At 37.3% G+C, this 17,512-nt stretch overlaps 1 protein-coding gene across 1 annotated transcript in view; it reads right to left on the bottom strand.

Moving 5' to 3' along the window:
• The window catches only part of LOC150096365 (uncharacterized), a 259,771-nt gene that overhangs the window by 55,778 nt on the left and 186,481 nt on the right, over positions 1-17,512 (bottom strand). The window contains exons 17-18 of the mRNA XM_090409041.1: positions 12,985-13,102; positions 374-398 (exon numbers count right to left, since the gene is read on the bottom strand). Coding sequence (XP_090265167.1) covers positions 374-398; positions 12,985-13,102 — 143 coding nt within the window. The remainder of the gene's footprint in view (positions 1-373; positions 399-12,984; positions 13,103-17,512) is intronic.

The raw sequence follows: 17,512 nt of genomic DNA, 5'->3' as shown, positions 1-17,512 counted from the left end.
AAGATACAGATGGAGCTTTCTATCAAAATAACTTAGCATATAGTCCAGAGCTAGCATTTCCACTGATCACTTATTTCATTCAACAGCTCACTTCCAGCATAGAAGGTACTCTGCCAATGAAGTTAGGAGTTTTTAATTTCTGAAGATCACCCTTATATCACAGGGACTGAACTGTGTGCAGGGAGGTGATTTAGAATCATACAACATAATGACTTATGTTTTATTCAGTATTATTTTTCAGCAATAATTTCATTAAGCACTAAAATTAAAATATCAATTCCAAAAATGACTCCCTCACACAATCCATCTTGCATGGATCTCATGTAAGATGAATCCTATGAGGGAAGAATAAGAACTAAATATTTATACTTACCAATTTGCATTTGAATCTGGCATACCTGTAAAAATATTTAAAAATATATCTTAAAAAAATTGATTAAACTGTTTGTACAAAACATCAATGTACGTAGGCTGTTCAATAAGTAATAAGACTATATTTATATAGAAAACAGATTACCTTTAATCGTCATCATTTACATAGTATTTTTCGAAGTAACTACCGTGAGATGCGATGCATTTGTCCCAACGTTGCGTCCATTTCTTAAACACATGTGAGAGTCCGTTTTTTGAGAATTCTTTCAAAACCGCCTCCGAGGCTTTACACATGCTTTGTTGCTTTCGAAATGGCGGCCTCTTAGTGGTTTCTTGAGCTGAGGAAACAGCCAGAAATCGCACGGTGCGAGATCAGGACTGTATGGAGGGTGTGGTAGGATATCTGTGTTGTTCTTCTGCAAAACGTCCACTACACAACCAGCAATATGTGGTCTTGCATTATCGTGGTGCAATAAGAAGCCATTCTTCAGCAATGGACGCGTCCTTTTGATGTGCTTGATGATAATCGCTGCTGTGTTGATCATTGTCTCTGTGATGGACGTTGAAGGTCTTCCCTCACGTTCAAGATCTTCCACATTTTGCCTTCCTTCCTTAAAAGTTTTATGCCAGCGAAAAACACTTGCCCTCGACATTGCTTCATCATAGAAAGCTTCGCACATCATGTTAAAAGTGTCCGATGCAGATTTTTGCAAACGCACACAAAATTTAATCGCATAACTCTGTTCCAAGGATGCTTCCATTTCGAAGACTGGCCGCGCCTTGTAGGCGCGCCGATGAGCACTTGCGTTTAGTCACGTGACACTCTGGCACATCAGCCCGTATATGCCATCTATCAACCTCTTTTGTTAATACAGACAGCAACATTTCTTTATTCCACAGAAATTAATATTATGATGAGTGGTTTCGCCACAGTACAATTAGTCTTATTACTTATTGAACAGTCACGTATATGAGGCAGGCAAGCATAATTATAATAAAATTTTAATTTAGGCCTCATATATCACACTATTGTTAATATTTAAATTAAAAAAAATATATTGTCACATAATGAGGTGTTAAGTTTCACTGTATTTTTACTGGTTTTAGACTATTTTTAATCTAAAAATACTAGTTATTATTTGTTTGTTTTAAATAGTGGTTGACAGTATGAAGAATCTTGTTAAATTTTTGTTTAGACTTTAAACTCAAGACAAAGAGAAAATAAGTATCTTATTAAAGTTATGCACTGAATGTGGTATGGATGAAGTACATGGAAGAACAAATTCCCAGCACAAGAAAGAAAAAAGTCAACAAAGAGGTAGGAGAGCAAAAGTATGAATGAGTGTGGGAGCAATACGAGTACTAAAAGTGAATGAAAGAATAAAGAAAATTATGAATAGTATGAAGTAAGTTATCAATGAGGAAATAAAATTCATAATTTGCAGATAAGATGCAAAGAAGAGAATTAAGACATGCTTTATTCGTTGGAATTACAAAATTAAAAGATGAAAGATAAATTGGAAAGTAGCTTGAAAAAAATAGACTGACTATGATGTCAGTTTGAGATGAAGGTTAGAGATGGATTATACAGCAAAATAATTGTGCTTGCCAGAAGGGAAGACATAGAACATAACTAAAACATTGTAAAGAGAAAAAAGGTAAAGAAAAGAATAGGAGCAAACCACCTGAAATGTAACAATAAGCATAAATAAATTTGAAAGAATTGGTATGTGGCTAAAGGGGAAAAGGTGAAGTAATGAAACGAAGTGTATCTTATGAGCTTTAATTTTAAAATAATTAAAAGAGTAGCCATGTTGAATGCAAGTGAACTGTGTGCTAAATCATGTTTAATGTAGACCAGTTTGTCTGGAGAAGTAATGTGTGTGTGCATGCATGCACTGAGAAAGAAACTGAACAGGGAAACAAAAGGAAACAAAACTGTAAGAAGGAAAGAAAGAGAAACTCAGTGTTAAGCATATTAAATTAAGTCTGGATTTCATGTTAATTTTTTTTTAAATGATAATTCATAACACCATTATTCACATCCCTGCTGTTTTTGTCAGGGAACGAGGACAGACCATGAAAACTCATCTACTGACAGATGAGTTTGACATTGAACAAACTCAATGTCAAACATGAAGATAAACTACTTAATTGGCAGACACTTTCAAGTAGTCATGTGGACAAATTTTAAAATGGGGAATTGGACAATGAAATATATTTTTTTGCCTATGAACCCACAGAAGGCTTTCCTAGGAAGAAGCAAATGAATTTTTGCAGAAGCAAATGAATCATTACAGAAGGCAGCTGATAGAAAAGCCTTATTGGAGATCTAAACAGGGTAGGAAACAAATCCTAGGAAATATGCACAAATTTACATGGAGAGAAGACACAAGGAAAAAAAAATCTTATCGACTATATTATCGTAAACAGTGACAGCAATATTACACCAGAGTAAGACCAAGATCTAGGTGGAGTGATACAGGGAAATTTCTTAGAATTATAAGGTCTGACAATACTGGAATATTAACAAATGATACTAATTTGAAGGAGAATTAGTCAAAACAGATAAGTAATAAGGTAAACTTTATTATGTAGTGCCCTCAAAATACTATAACAGGTATTGAGTACATCCCCTTTAGTTTATATTTCAGAAAATTAATGATGATCAATTATGAATTTATTAAATCTTCTGATATTTTTGCTAAATTCAAACCAACATTCTCAGAGCACAAAAGCACTTGTCAGAAAACATTCAGCTATAACTAAGTATAATGAGTGGAACTGAAATCATTATTAAATGTCTTATGGGACCAGAAGTATAGATAAGCATTATAACTGTTGGTCTGAAGGTGATCTCAGTATATTCTAACAATTTGGGCAAAGCCTCATACAAGTATCCTCATATTTATAATGGTTTCTACATATTATCTTGCAAGTGTTCCTGTCCGATGTAAGAAAATAATAGTGTGTCAGTAGCTGTCTTCAAAATATACCAATTTTCAAGCACATGGTACTTTATGCTCCTAAAATGTTGAGTCAACCTGATATTTTTTTCCATTGCAATTTTTGAAGTGTTCCCAAAAATTAACTTGTTAAAATTTAAAAAAAGAAAAGAAAAGAAAGTTAGAATTGAAGGAAGTACAGGAAGATGGTTTAATGTTAAATCTGGTGTAAGACAAAGATGTACGTTATCCCCTCTGTTATTCATTATCTATATGGATCACATTATGAAGGAATGTGGTATTAAACCTGATATCAAAATTGGAGATGTTAATGTCAGCTCTTTGCTTTATGCGGATGATGTTATACTTCTAAATAAATCCGCTACAAGTCTGCAAGATTCTCTGACTAAATTGAATAGCTGTTGTAATAGATATGGTATGAAGGTCAGCAATAAAAAGACAAAGACAATGAAAATAGGCAGAATCATTGAAAATGTCAACTGTGTTGTGAATGGAAAACCTGTGGAACAAGTAAAACATTTCAGCTACTTAGGCACAATTTTTACTGAAGATGGTAAACTAAATATAGAAATAGACAACAGAATCAGCAAAGCTGGTATCGTGGGAAGTCAATTGAATAAATTCATATGGAATAAGAAAGAAATTAGTCGGAACACTAAATTAGCTGTATACAAGACTATGTTCAAACCAATTTTAATTTATGGATCTGAGAGCTGGGTCAGAAGTAAAACACTTGACCAAAGACTAGAGACCGCAGATATGAGAGTCCTGAGAAAGATTAGAGGCATGAACAGATGGCATCAATGGCAATATCATATTAAAAATGAGGATATTAGGAAAGAACTTGACATTGTCAGCATCCAGGAATGCGTTAGCAGAGCTAATCTCAGATGGTATGGTCACTTAAATAGAATGGGAGAGGAAAGATTAGCAAAACAAGTGTTCTCTGCCAGGTTGGCAGGAAAACGACCCAGAGGAAGACCAAGATATAGGTGGATTGATACGGTACAAAGTGCCTTAGACGATAGAAATATAAGATCTGATAATGTTGGAGTCTTGACAAGTAACAGACTGATTTGGAGGAAAATTGTAGATAGGAAGTTAGTAATGATGTAATTTTTTCATGTAGTACTGTCATATCCTGTACACCCCTTGAGGGTACATGGCAGGAATTTGATGATGATGATGATGATGAAAGAAAAGAAAAACTTGTTTTCTGATAAATGTTTTTTTTTCCATCCCAAGGGCTTGTTTAAATTCAGAAATGTATAGAAAATATATTTCATTCTACAGAGGAATTTTCTTCCTCTTGTTGGCTCTTTTGAATTAGGAGAAACAAAGGACAGGGGTATGAAATTGATAGAATTTGCTTGAGAAACTTTAACCCTCCATATGAGCAGTTTCCTCATGGAAACTGCTCATATGGAGGGTTAAAGTCTTTTTTTTTTTTTTTTTCAAGGAATCCTGTGTGTTTAGTATACAAAGGTTGGTTGTTCAACTTAGAGTACATTAGTACCTGTATGGGAAGAGTTGTGAATAATGAAGAAGTGTCCACATTAGATTTGAGAACTTGTGCATTGTATTTCTTTGGAAAGACATAGAAAGGGAGGCTGTTCCAGAGTGAGCAGCAACAGAAATGAAAGAGGAAGAGAAACTTATTCTGTGGGTTTGGAGTTGTACTGTGAAGGGATGTTGGGTGGCAACTGCATATACTTTCAATGGATTTGTTAGAGAGGGAAAAATTACTGATGCTAGTTCTGATGAACATTTGTCATGGAAATATGTATAGAAAATGCAGCAGATACTAAATGCTTGTGCAAAAACAGTTGGAGTGAGTTGGTCAGAGATGGATTATTAATCAGTCTGATTGCTTTCTTCTGTATTACATCAAGTATTTTTAGGAAACTCTTGGGGACACTGCCCCAAATGTGTGAGCAGTACTTAATGGATGGGTGGATTTATGATTTGTACAGGATCAACAGCTGTTCAGAGGTAAAAAATGCCTTGTATGAAAGAGGAATCCTAATTTTTTAGATACTGGAACAACGGATGTAATGTATTTATGCCAAGACAGGCTTAATAGGTTTGATGTGGTGATATTGAGGAGAAAGAGATCTCATCTTGCCTACATATTTGGGTATTATCAAAGGTAAGGCTGAGAGAATACCTATTTGGGTAGGAAATGAGGCAGAGCTGTGGTCTGCAGGCATTTAAATAGACAAAGTTATCCAAGCCCCCATTTCAGAATTTAGGATTGCAGAAGTTCTTGCTCTGTAAGTAACAGTGATCTGTGTCACAAAAGATTTGTCAATTAAGAAGGAGGAATGTAGTGTGCTGTCATCAGCAAAACTGTGTATTGGATTGGTGGTCAACTGGATTGTTGGATTCCAGCATTAGTTGCATAGTTAGAAGACAGGGTACCATATCATGCAATATACATCCAGTGAGAAAATTGCAACCCAGATGCAGAAGTCACAGGATAGTGTTAGATCCTGAATGGAGGATTTTCTAAGAAGTTGTTCATTCAGAATCTAACATGGGTAATTTAATTAATTAAGATGATACCTGCACACCAGCAGAAAGTAAGAAAGACCTTGTTTGTTGTACATAAGAATGTGAACTAATAAGTGTAATGTATTAGAAATATTCGTTGTCAAACGGAAGACTTAATTAGAGAATTATGTCAAATTAGTGATTCTATGTAAAAGAAATATTAGCTTAAATCTGTGTCCTATTAAACTATCTAAAATAACGTAAGTCGCCAGACAGGTAATGAGTAACAGTTCAAAGGTCGCATCTGAACAGCACAAATCAATCGTAATGCCAGAGGCTACAGTTTACGTGGAAAGTGACGTAAGTGCACTTTCCTCAAAGACAGTACCTAACAGCAAAAGGGAGAGTAAAGGATCAACTTAAGGGCATTAAAAGTAAAGGGTCGTGCGAAAAAGGATACAAGGGTGCAACGATGTCGGACAGCAGGCCGTTTTCCTGATTATGCTGGAGAAGATTCCATGCGGAGCCATACGTGAATCATCAGCCTATGCAGAATCGTGCCAGTCGCTGGATATCCCATCGTAAGGAGCGGAGATAGCCCTTAGTCACGGCAGAAACTAGTTCATGTCCGGCAGCAGTAGAAAGGACAACGTAGCCACAAAGCTAGGCACTGAGATAGCCAATCGAAGGATGACCAGAACAACATGTGGTAGTTAATAGACCTTCAGAAAGAACTGAGTAATGTAGAGATCTTTGTTATATGTTACGGAAGTGATAGAAGATAGAAATTTGTGTTCTCATTAAGTAATGTGGACAATCCTTTAGAGAACTTTGATAAGATTTTGTATTTGAAAGAGCTGGTTCTGTTGGACAAGGAATTGTCAAGAACGAATCTCCAATTGAATTTGACTGAAATGATAAGTGTATTTTATTTGGTAGATAACCTTAATTGAAAAAGTAACAAGTTGTATAATATGTACTTTATGAATAGCATGCATGAGAGGATCTTAAATTAATGTGATATTGTCAATGCTTTCCACTCTAATCTTGTATGATTAATTGATCTGTCTAGGTGAATTTGATTAATTTTGAATTGTTTATCTATCTTAGTATGAGATTTAGAAGTTTTAGTATTTTGATTCAATTTAGTGTACTTGTCTTTTAGTTCCAATAAACATGTTTTATTGCATATGCCTGAGTCATGCCTGAATTCAAGATATCAAATTACCACTTATGAAATTAGAACCATAGCGGGAAGAATTTGGGTATATATATATTTAAGAATAGATTATAGGTCACGACTGCAAAGTACCAAAATCTATATAACTGTATGTGAAGTGTATATTAGAGTAAATGCCAATGAGTCTAGGAATATTTCCCTGAGCTTGAATTGTTTCCTGTTATAGGATACTGGCTGGCGCAGCATAATACAAATTTTGCCAGTATCTGAAAAGGGAATATCCCTGGAGAGAATCAAGTTAGGCTATACATTAGAGAAGATAATAGAGATTAATGAGGTATATAAGTTTAGAAAATAGAGAGAAAATAATGACATAACAATAGACTGGATAACAAGAACTTACTTAACAGATCCTTGTGCCAGAAACCCTTGAAGATATCAAGTGTAATCACTTGGGATTCACCAATATTTTCTGCAGTACTTATCCAGAAGTGAGTGATACAGGTAAGCAGATCCAATGTTGATTGGCATTCAGAATCCATATTGACAGTCATTTATTAGTTGGATACTTTTGAGGAAGTATAGAAGTTGGGTGTGGATAGTTCTCTCCATTACTTTGGAGAGGACTGAAGTGAAAGACAATGTAATTTTCATGTTCTCAACAAAGAATAACTGCATATCTATTGGAATGACCAAAGCAAGATAAATGACAGGTGCAAGGGATTTGATGAATGGAAGAGAAGCTTTTGCATATTTCTTGAATATTTATTTAAGTAAAATGTACATTACTTTAATTATTTATAAGAACTTAATTTATTGTAATATATATTGTATTAGTAAATAACTGAACAATACAGAAGTTGCCAAAAATTAAATGCAATTATTCAGAGCAATGTATGCAACTGACATTAGAGATCACCATTGTTGACGTTATGGCAAAGCAATTCTAAAACTTTCCTGTACACCGCTTGAGGGTAAATGTCAGGAATTTTATGCTGATGATGATGAATTCTAAAACTGAAAGTTTATTCCTTTATTACATGGAAGATTCTAGAGGCAAGGCACAGAAAAATAGTGAAGAAAAGTATGAAATAATAAGTTAAGTTACAAGAAATTATTTGCCTCTAACAAACCTTAATAAGACCCCCATGCATGGGGATCTGCATGCAGATCTGGGTGTCAGGTTTTCTTGGTGTTAAGGAGGAGGTGTAGAGGATCCAGAGGCAAGTGACCAAGATGGTAGCATGTCTATGCAATGAATCTTACGAGAACAGGTTGAAGATTTGTGGGTTACAGAAACTGGTTGATAGGTGGAAAAGGGTGATATGATTGAAACTTAATAATTACTGTGGGGTTTTTACAAGATTAATTCAGAGGAAATTTTTCAGAACAGGTCTGGTGGTGGGAGAACTAGAAGCCATCCATGGAAACTGAGTAGGAGTGTAGTTAGCAAGGGTGTTAGAGCTAGGTTTTTTGCTTGGAGAGTAGTGAATGAATGGAATAGGTTGCAAGAGTCTGTTGTGGGTGCCATGATTATGAATGAGTTCAATGTAAAGTATGTTGAATAGTTCTTGACATGATGTTTAGGGTCTATCTCAATGAGTCTAAGGACTCCTTGGAGTTGTCCGTAATAATAATAATCATAATATAAGAGATTTCAATATCTATTTTTTATAACAATAAATTATTTTAATAATCCAATTCATACAGATTGAATTTATATAATTCTTTAACAGATATCCTGCTTTACAAAAAAGTACTTTAAAAATTTTTTGTAGATTCTTTTAAAGTTGTTTCCACAAATAAAATCTCGCTTATATTTATGCAAAATGAAGAAAGAAAAGAAAAGAAAAGAAACAAAAGAAAGAATGAATGATAGTAAAAAAAGAATGACTGATGGCGAAAGTTGGACGCATGTTGGAACGAAAGTACTGAACCAAAGAAAGATGAATGACAGTAAAAGTGAGAAGAATGATAGTGAAAGTTGGACGTATGTTGGACCGAAAGTACGGAAACAAAGAAGGATGAATGAGAGGGAAAGTGAGAAGAGGGGGTCGAGAGTTAGAAAGTTAGAAAGATTTAATGATAGAGTGAATGCGTCGCGAGGTTCAGAAGGTGAATTGGATTGGATGAAGCAAGAAATGAAATGGATGCGGAATGAAATTAAGAGAATTCAGGTCAAAACTATTAAAATAAATCATGATGGCATGAAAGAGATAACAAAAGATGAGCGAGTGGCATTGTATGGCGACTCCATTATTAAAGGTGTGCTAGAGGATAAAATGCACAAGGTATGTTTTCCAGGCGGTAAAATGAGTAGAGTGATTGAGGCATTGAATATGAGGCGGGAACGAGCAAAAGAGTTAATTGTATTAATTGGTACGAATGATTTGAGAGAGAACAAAGAGCATGTCAAAATGAATGTCAGGAGACTGCTTGGAAAGATAAAGGAGAATAGTGTGACAGGAAGGGTGGTCAGTGTGTTGCCTAGGTATGATTGTGGTGAAATGAGGCAGAGAGCAAGGATTATGAATGATATTCTGGCTGAAATGTGTGAGGAGATGGGAGTACAGTTTGTTAATGTGTGGAATGAGTTTGAGGGACGAAGTGCGCTGTATGGGAGCGATGGACTGCATTTGAGTGGTTATGGTGTGAGTCGCTTGGAGAGACTGCTGCTGGAAGGTAGAGAAGTGAATAGAGAGAATGAATCAGATCGAGAGGGGAGTGATGTGGAAGAGCAGGAGAGTAAGACAGGAGAGATTGAAGGAGTGGAAATGAATGTGGAAGTGAGTGGTATGAGTATAGAAAATGAGAGAATGGGTGTGCAAGAGGAGCAGGGAAACGGGGAGGCTCAGGGTGGACAGGGATACACAGCGTGAGAAAGGTGGTTGCTCCAAGAGGAGGTGAGAGAATGTGTAGGCAGGAAAGTAATGGGATGATCAGGGATCAAAAGGAAACAGATGGAATTGCAAAGGGTTCTAAAATGAAGAAGCAGAAAGGGAAATGGCCCCAGTCCAGCATGGAGAGATCACATCGAGTGAGTGGTATCAGTGGAACTAGCTGTAGATCCAGAAATGAGTTGTTGTGTTTGTATACCAATGCTAGAAGTATAAGAAACAAGGCGGATGAAATGGTTGCACTAATTGCGTCTGTGCACCCAGAGATTGTCGGAATAAGTGAGACATGGTTAGATGAGGATGACATCCTGACAGGAATAGAGATGGAAAGGTATGATGTGTTTCGTGAGGATAGAAGGGGTAAAAAGGGAGGGGGAGTGCTATTGATGATAGAGAAAGAGTTATGTCCATACAAGGTAGAGATGCAAGGGGGAAATGGGGCCAGTGGTTTTGAGGCAGTATGGTGTGAGATAGAGGTGAATAGAATCAAATACTTGGTGGGATGTTGTTATAGACCTGGTAATGTGGATGGTGGTGATAGTGAAATGTATAGTCAAATAAGCCAAGCAAATAAGAAAAGGGTGATCATTATGGGTGATTTTAATTATGCCAATATAGACTGGAATGAAGAGATAGCAACTGGAAGTAAAGAAAATGAGTTTCTTGAGTTTTTGAGGGATAACTACCTCAGACAGTATGTAACAGAGGGCACAAGAGGATTGAGGGTCTTGGATTTGGTCATCTCATCGGAGGATGTAATTATCAATGAGGTATCAAATCATCCACCAATTGGTGAAAGTGACCATGAGGTGATTACTTGGGTGGTTGCCAGCAGTGCAAGGACCCCAGTGAAAAAAGGGTATATGTGGAACTACAAGGGGGGTGATTATGAAGAGCTCAGGAGACAGCTTGCAGGTGTAGCATGGAATGAGGAGTTAGCTGGAAAAGAGATCAATGCAGCTTGGGGGATTTTCAAAAAATATTTAGTGGATGCAATGTCTAAATGTATACCACGGGTGAGAAGGTTAAATAAGGTAGGTGTGAGATGGATGAATAAAGAGATTAAGCATGCGATACAGAGAAAAAGGGCATTATGGAGGCAGCATAAGAGAAGTGGAAATAACCAATTTCATGAGTTCTACAAAGACCAGGCAAGGAGAGTGACTTGGTTGGTGAGAGTAGCTAAAGAGAGGTATGAACAGCAGTTAGCTAATGAAGCTAAAAAGAATCCTAGGGAGTTCTTTCGATACGTAGCCAGCAAAAGAAAGAATGATTATGGAAGGATGACATTGATTGGAGGAAATGGTATAAAGACAGCTGTTGCAGAATGTGTGGTGGAGATACTTAATGAGCAGTTCATAAAGATCTTTCAATCTTGTGAATGTGACTTCATGGAGAGATTAAGAGCAGTTGATGATGGGGAGGAGAGACTGACTGTAAGTGAGCAAGAGGTGTTTGGGGAGTTGAGTAAACTAGATGTAAATAAGGCTGTGGGACTTGATAATATATCACCGCGTATTCTGAAGGAATGTGCCAGAGAGTTGACACCTGCCTTGACATATTTTTTTAATACGAGTCTTGCACTTGGTCAAGTCCCTAAAGAGTGGAAGGAGGGCAAGATTGTGCCACTTCATAAAGGAGGTGATCGAACTCAAGCATCAAACTATAGGCCTATCTGTGTGTCAGGTGTTGTGGTTAAGTTGTTGGAGAAGCTTGTGAGAACTAGGATCCAGAGTTGGGTTGACAACAATGGTATAATCTTTGATGGACAGCATGGATTTGCTAAAGGGAGGTCGTGTTTTAGTAATCTACTTACTTATTACAATAAAGTGACTGCTTCCTTGGACAGAGGAGAAGGATACACAGTAATATACTTGGATTTTGCAAAAGCTTTTGATAGAGTACCTCATGATAAGTTGACAGTCAAACTAGAGCAGATGGGGTTGGATATTAGATTAGTGCATTGGATTGGAGACTGGCTATCTGATAGGTATCAACAAGTTGTGTATGGGGGTGCAATATCCAGGAAAAGGAAAGTCACTAGTGGAGTGCCTCAGGGATCTGTTTTAGGGCCATTACTATTTAACTTGTATATTAATGATATTGGCGAAGATTTGGATGGAGATATTCAGTTGTTTGCAGATGATGCAAAGTTGGGACGAACCATAAAGAGTAGTGAAGATGTTGTGGCCTTGCAAGAAGACTTGAATAAATTGAGTGATTGGGCAAGCAAATGGGGATGCGAGTTCAATGTTGCAAAATGTAAGGTTTTAAAATTTGGAAAACAAAGATGGGATGCAGAATTTATGCTTGGTGAGAATATATTGTTGGAAGTAGAGGAAATAAGAGATCTGGGAGTGATAGTGGATAAGGATCTAAAATTTAGGGGACACATCTCCAAAATTGTGAAGACAACACAAAGAATTCTGGGAATGATGAGGAAGACACTGACGTGTAGAAGTAGGGAGATTCTTGTTCCATTGTATAAGGCTTTGATTAGGCCACACATGGACTATTGTGCCCAGATTTGGTCACCTGGTTTTCAGAAAGATGAAGAGATGTTGGAAAGGGTGCAAAGGCGACTGACTAAGGTAGTTTCTGACCTCTGGAATGTCGAGTATGAGGAAAGATTGAAAAGATGTAATTTGCAGAGTCTAGTGGAGAGAAGGAAGAGGGGAGATATGATAGAGACCTACAAGTTGGTAAGGGGTTGTTATAGGATCAATGGTGGAGAAGTTCTACAGAGAATAGTGGGAGATCAGGGGAGAACCAGAGGTCATACCTGGAAACTGTATAAAGAGGGTGTGAGTAGGGGAGTGAGAGGCAAGTTTTTTCCGTGCAGAGTTGTGAATGATTGGAATGCCTTGCCTGAGAGTGTGGTGTCTGCAAGGAGTTTGAATGTGTTTAAGACCCGGTATGATGAGATGTGTGTGAGATAAAAGGACCTCCTAGATGAGTCTTTGACTCCATGAGGTCTTGTTTTAATAATAATAATAATAATAATAATAAAAATTCTTATATTTTTGTTATCATCATTAAAAACATATAAATGGGCATTTTTATAAGTCTAGAATACCTTCTCCTGGTTCCTTCTGCACCTCTACATATGAGACAGGAAATATACCTTGCTTATTATCAATCTTTCCTTCGTACCAGTTAGCGTCCACTCTCCTTAGTAGAATGACTTCATTACCCTTAAAAATAACAGATCTTTTGTCATTTATGAGAAAGTTAATCTCTTCATTTCAATTCAAAACCCTGAACTGCTCAAGAATTTTATTCATAGAAACCAGCTAAAAGTTCCCATTAAAAAAAAAAACAATGTCAACATTAAAAAATTGCTCTATTATGCAATTTTTGATTAAGTATTATTCTTTCAGTGGAAGTAGCTAAAGCAATATTTATTATTTATAGATTGGATATATAGATACTTCCTCTGCTCCCACTGGGTGAAAAAAAAAAAAAAGTATATATCTAATTTTAGCATATAAATCCAACTTGTGTTAGAAATTTATTTATTTATTTATTTATTTATTTATTCATAACGTAATATTACCTGTAATTAGCTTAAGGAATTAACAATGCATATAATGGATATTAATTAAAGCAAATTTTAATGAATACCTTCAATATTTTGGCAACGTCACGTTGTCATCTTCAGGAACATACAAATATGGTATGTGCACGCAGGCACTAACAAAAGCAAATGAGGAAGAAGGCAAGAAACTAATATTGTTCCTAGAGTCCTAATGGTGCCCCCTAGCGGGCTAATTGGGTTGTCTTGGCTGTTGGGCTGAAGTTCTCATAATGTAGGCTTCCCAAATTTGGGGTAGTTTCATGCACCCAAATTTGTTGAGGTTTTGAATGTTTTTAGAGATGATTGCTGATGAGTTCATGAATAATCTTTCGTACTTGAACTTGCTGCGGTGTATTATTTTAGTTTTCTTCCAACGAATTCTATGGCGGGTATCTAAGGCATGGTCTGCCAGCCCAGAGTGGCTGTACTGGTGAAACCGGATGTAGTCTTTGTGTTCTGAAATCCTTATATTCGCTGTCCTGCCTGTTTGGCCAAAGTAAGACAATTTGGGTGCATGAAACTACCCCAAATTTGGGAAGTCTACATCATGAGAACTTCAGCCCAATGGCCAAGACATCCCAATTAGCCTGCTAGGGGGGCACCAACTTTAGGAACAGTATTAGTTTCTTGCCTTCTTCCTCATTTGCTTTTGTTAGTGCCAGCGTGCACATATCATATTTGTATGTTCCTGAAGATGGCAACGTGACGTTGTTGAAATATTAAGGGTATTCATTAAACTTTGCTTTAATTAATATCCGTTATATGCATTGTTAATTCCTTAAGCTAATTACCAGTTATGTATGACCAACGCAGCTTTGCTACAAGAATTATGATCATCCACGGAGATTCCATCACACAAAAGACCCGCTAATACGGCAAAATGAGGTTGAAGATATCGAGACAACTAAATTGCCTGACCTTCCTAAAACATTGCCGGAATAACAAGGTAATCCCAAATTGTGTTAAACTGAAGCACCGTTTTACTTCACAGAAAGCTCTCCGTATTTATAACCGTACTAGTTTCGCCTTATTAAGAGAACAAATCACCGCGACACATATTCTCCTTGCCGACAAAACCTTACGGGCGCTAGAAGAAGAGCTTTCAGATACTCTCAGCCATGATCTTTGGACGATTCTTTATGATGTCTCATGCACTTCAGCAACAAAAGAATTCGAAAAAATACGTAGTTGGCACTTGAAAAAATATGAGAACTTGATAAAGAATTCTACTTTCTTACCAGAGCCACCACTCAACACGGTTGTCAACTCTCTTCCACAGTTTTAAAGCCTGAAGCACTCACTGCACTTTCACGCGGCCACAATTTCGCTCTAGCTCCTAAAAGAATACCTACTAAGGAAATCATGATCCAAATAGAACGTTGGATTCGCAACCTTCCTAACCATATCGCCAACAACATCAGACTGGATGTAGCCGGTGTTCTCACCAAAGCAAAACCTCCAAAAACCAACTTATCCAAAGACGAATATGCAGCTCTACTAGAAATGAAGAAAAATAAAAAAATAGTAATCACCAAAGTGGATAAGGGAAACGCCACTGCGGTTCTCAACCAAATGGACTATACATAAGCTTAATGCTTTAGTATTAGACCGCACCACCTACCTCCCTATTGAATATAATCCTACCAGCTCTCAGATTAGAACTCTCCACAGACTCCTTAAGAAGGTCACGTCTTGGCCTGTGGAAGTCACTAACAAACTAAAAACTTATAACTCTAGACCCCCCCCCCCCCGATTATATGGACTTCCAAAAATACATAAACAAAATGTGCCATTACGTCCCATAGTGGATGGCATTGATTCCCCCCACATACAAATTAGCCAAACATTTAGCCAAAGCGCTCACACACTATACTGGCAACACACCATCACACATAAAAAACTCAGCCCACTTCAAAGCCAGTATAGAAAACCTCTCACTCCAACACACTGACATAATGGTCAATTTTGACATCTCCTCCCTATTCACTAATGTCCCACTCAAGGAAACCCTAGACCTCATCCAAGCCAAGTTTCCTCCCGATACCTCAGTCCTATTTCAGTTCACAATGAACTCAGGCTATTTCGTTTGGCAAGGAAAATTCTACAAACAGATAGAGGGGACATCCATGGGTTCACCACTTTCCCCACCCTTGGCCAACTTCTTTATGGAGATCTTTGAAGAGAAAGCCTTAAACTCTGCCCTACAAAAACCCACTATTTGGCTTCAGCACGTGGATGATGTGTTCGCTATTTGGCCACATGGCTCAGATACACTCCACTCCTTCCTAACACTTAAACAACCAACACCCCAGAGTCCAGTTCACCTTAGAAAAAGAGGAAAACAACACCCTTCCCTTCCTAGACACTCTAATCACTCGTCAGCCTGATGGATATTTGGCTTTCTCTGTTTACAAAAAACCCACCCATACAGGCAAATACATTCACCAGCAACCCCCCCTCACAACAATATGGGGTTATAAAAACACTATTCAACAGGACAAAATTAATCTGCTCAGATCACGATGCCCTAACCACTCAACTAAACCACATCCTCAACACTTTCTTAGCCAATGGCTACAACCCCCCAAAAAATCAAAAAAAATACTAAAACCAGTAAACCACAATCTCCCCTCCCCCCCTCCACAATAAAGATTACTAAATCTATCACCATCCCCTACATCCGGGGAACCTCTGAGAAAATAATAATATCCTCAAAAAATATGACCAGACTTCTTGTTATAGACCATATAAAAAGTTGGCATCCCTTATCCACTCTACCAAAGACCAACCACTCCCTCTAGACCTCCCTGGTGTGTACCAGGTCCCTTGCAGTTGTAAATTGTCCTACTTTGGCCAAACAGGCAGGACAGCGAATATCAGGATTTCAGAACACAAAGACTACATCCGGTTTCACCAGTACAGCCACTCTGGGCTGGCAGACCATGCCTTAAATACCTGCCATAGAATTCGTTGGAAGAAAACTAAACTAATACACCACAGCAAGTTCAAGTATGAAAGATTATTCATGGAATCATCAGCAATCATCTCTAAAAAACATTCCAAACCTCAACAAATTTGGGTGCATGAAACTACCCCAAATTTGGGAAGCCTACATTATGAGAACTTCAGCCCAACAGCCAAGACAACCCAATTAGCCCGCTAGGGAGCACCATTAGGACTTTAGGAACAATGTTAGTTTCTTGCCTTCTTCCTCATTTGCTTTTGTTAGTGCCTGCATGAAATATTGAAGGTATTCATTAAAGTTTGCTTTAATTAATATCTGTTATATGCATTGTTAATTCCTTAAGCTAATTACCAGTTATGTATGACCAACGTATAAGCCTTTCTACAAGAATTATTTATTTATTCTTGTGGTGTTTCCTCTCTTTTTCTCCCTCGTCCCTATTGGGGCATGTTGAGCCCCCTCATGGGTGTTATGTATTTATGACTGTAGATCTGTATGTGTTCATGGGGCTGGTTTGCCTGCTTGTGGGAGAAAAACCCTCAGATAAACTGGTGGAAAAAACCCTGCTGTCCACGCCCAAGACCGGCTAACTTGGCTATGGCTGAGGAAGATCCTTAAGCTCCTCACATCACTGACGGGAACCACAGAGGTAAGCATTCTGAGATAACTAGCAAACTGCATAGATGTATTAATGATAGAATGTGCAAGAAAGCTAATTTGAGTTGGTAGGAACACTTAAACAGAATGAGATGAAATATGGAGAGAGCAATCACTATTCACTTAGCCTGGAAGATGGAGTCAAGAAGAATTCTCAAGTAGATAGCAATGATTCTGAAATTACAAAAAGGGAGATATGAAAATATCATGGATGGACTTAGAGGAAAAGAAACAGTAATTGGGAACAGAATTATTTCCCAAGCTTAATTAGTAGGGAACTACTTAAGCAATCTCTGGAATCAGTAACAAGTATTCCTAAGTTTAGAAGGTTAAACAGAAAGAATAAAATAGAAAAATATATGACTTATGAAGGGAATATGAAAAGGTAAGGAGCAGAGGTATTAA

This window comes from Typopeltis vanoorti, chromosome 19, assembly GCF_054136105.1.
Source record: "Typopeltis vanoorti isolate ZY-2024b chromosome 19, IOZ_Tvanoo_1.0, whole genome shotgun sequence".
Lineage (NCBI taxonomy): Eukaryota > Metazoa > Arthropoda > Arachnida > Uropygi > Thelyphonidae > Typopeltis > Typopeltis vanoorti.
Note: the sequence above shows the minus strand (reverse complement) of the source record. Positions and strands in the feature narration are given on the sequence as shown.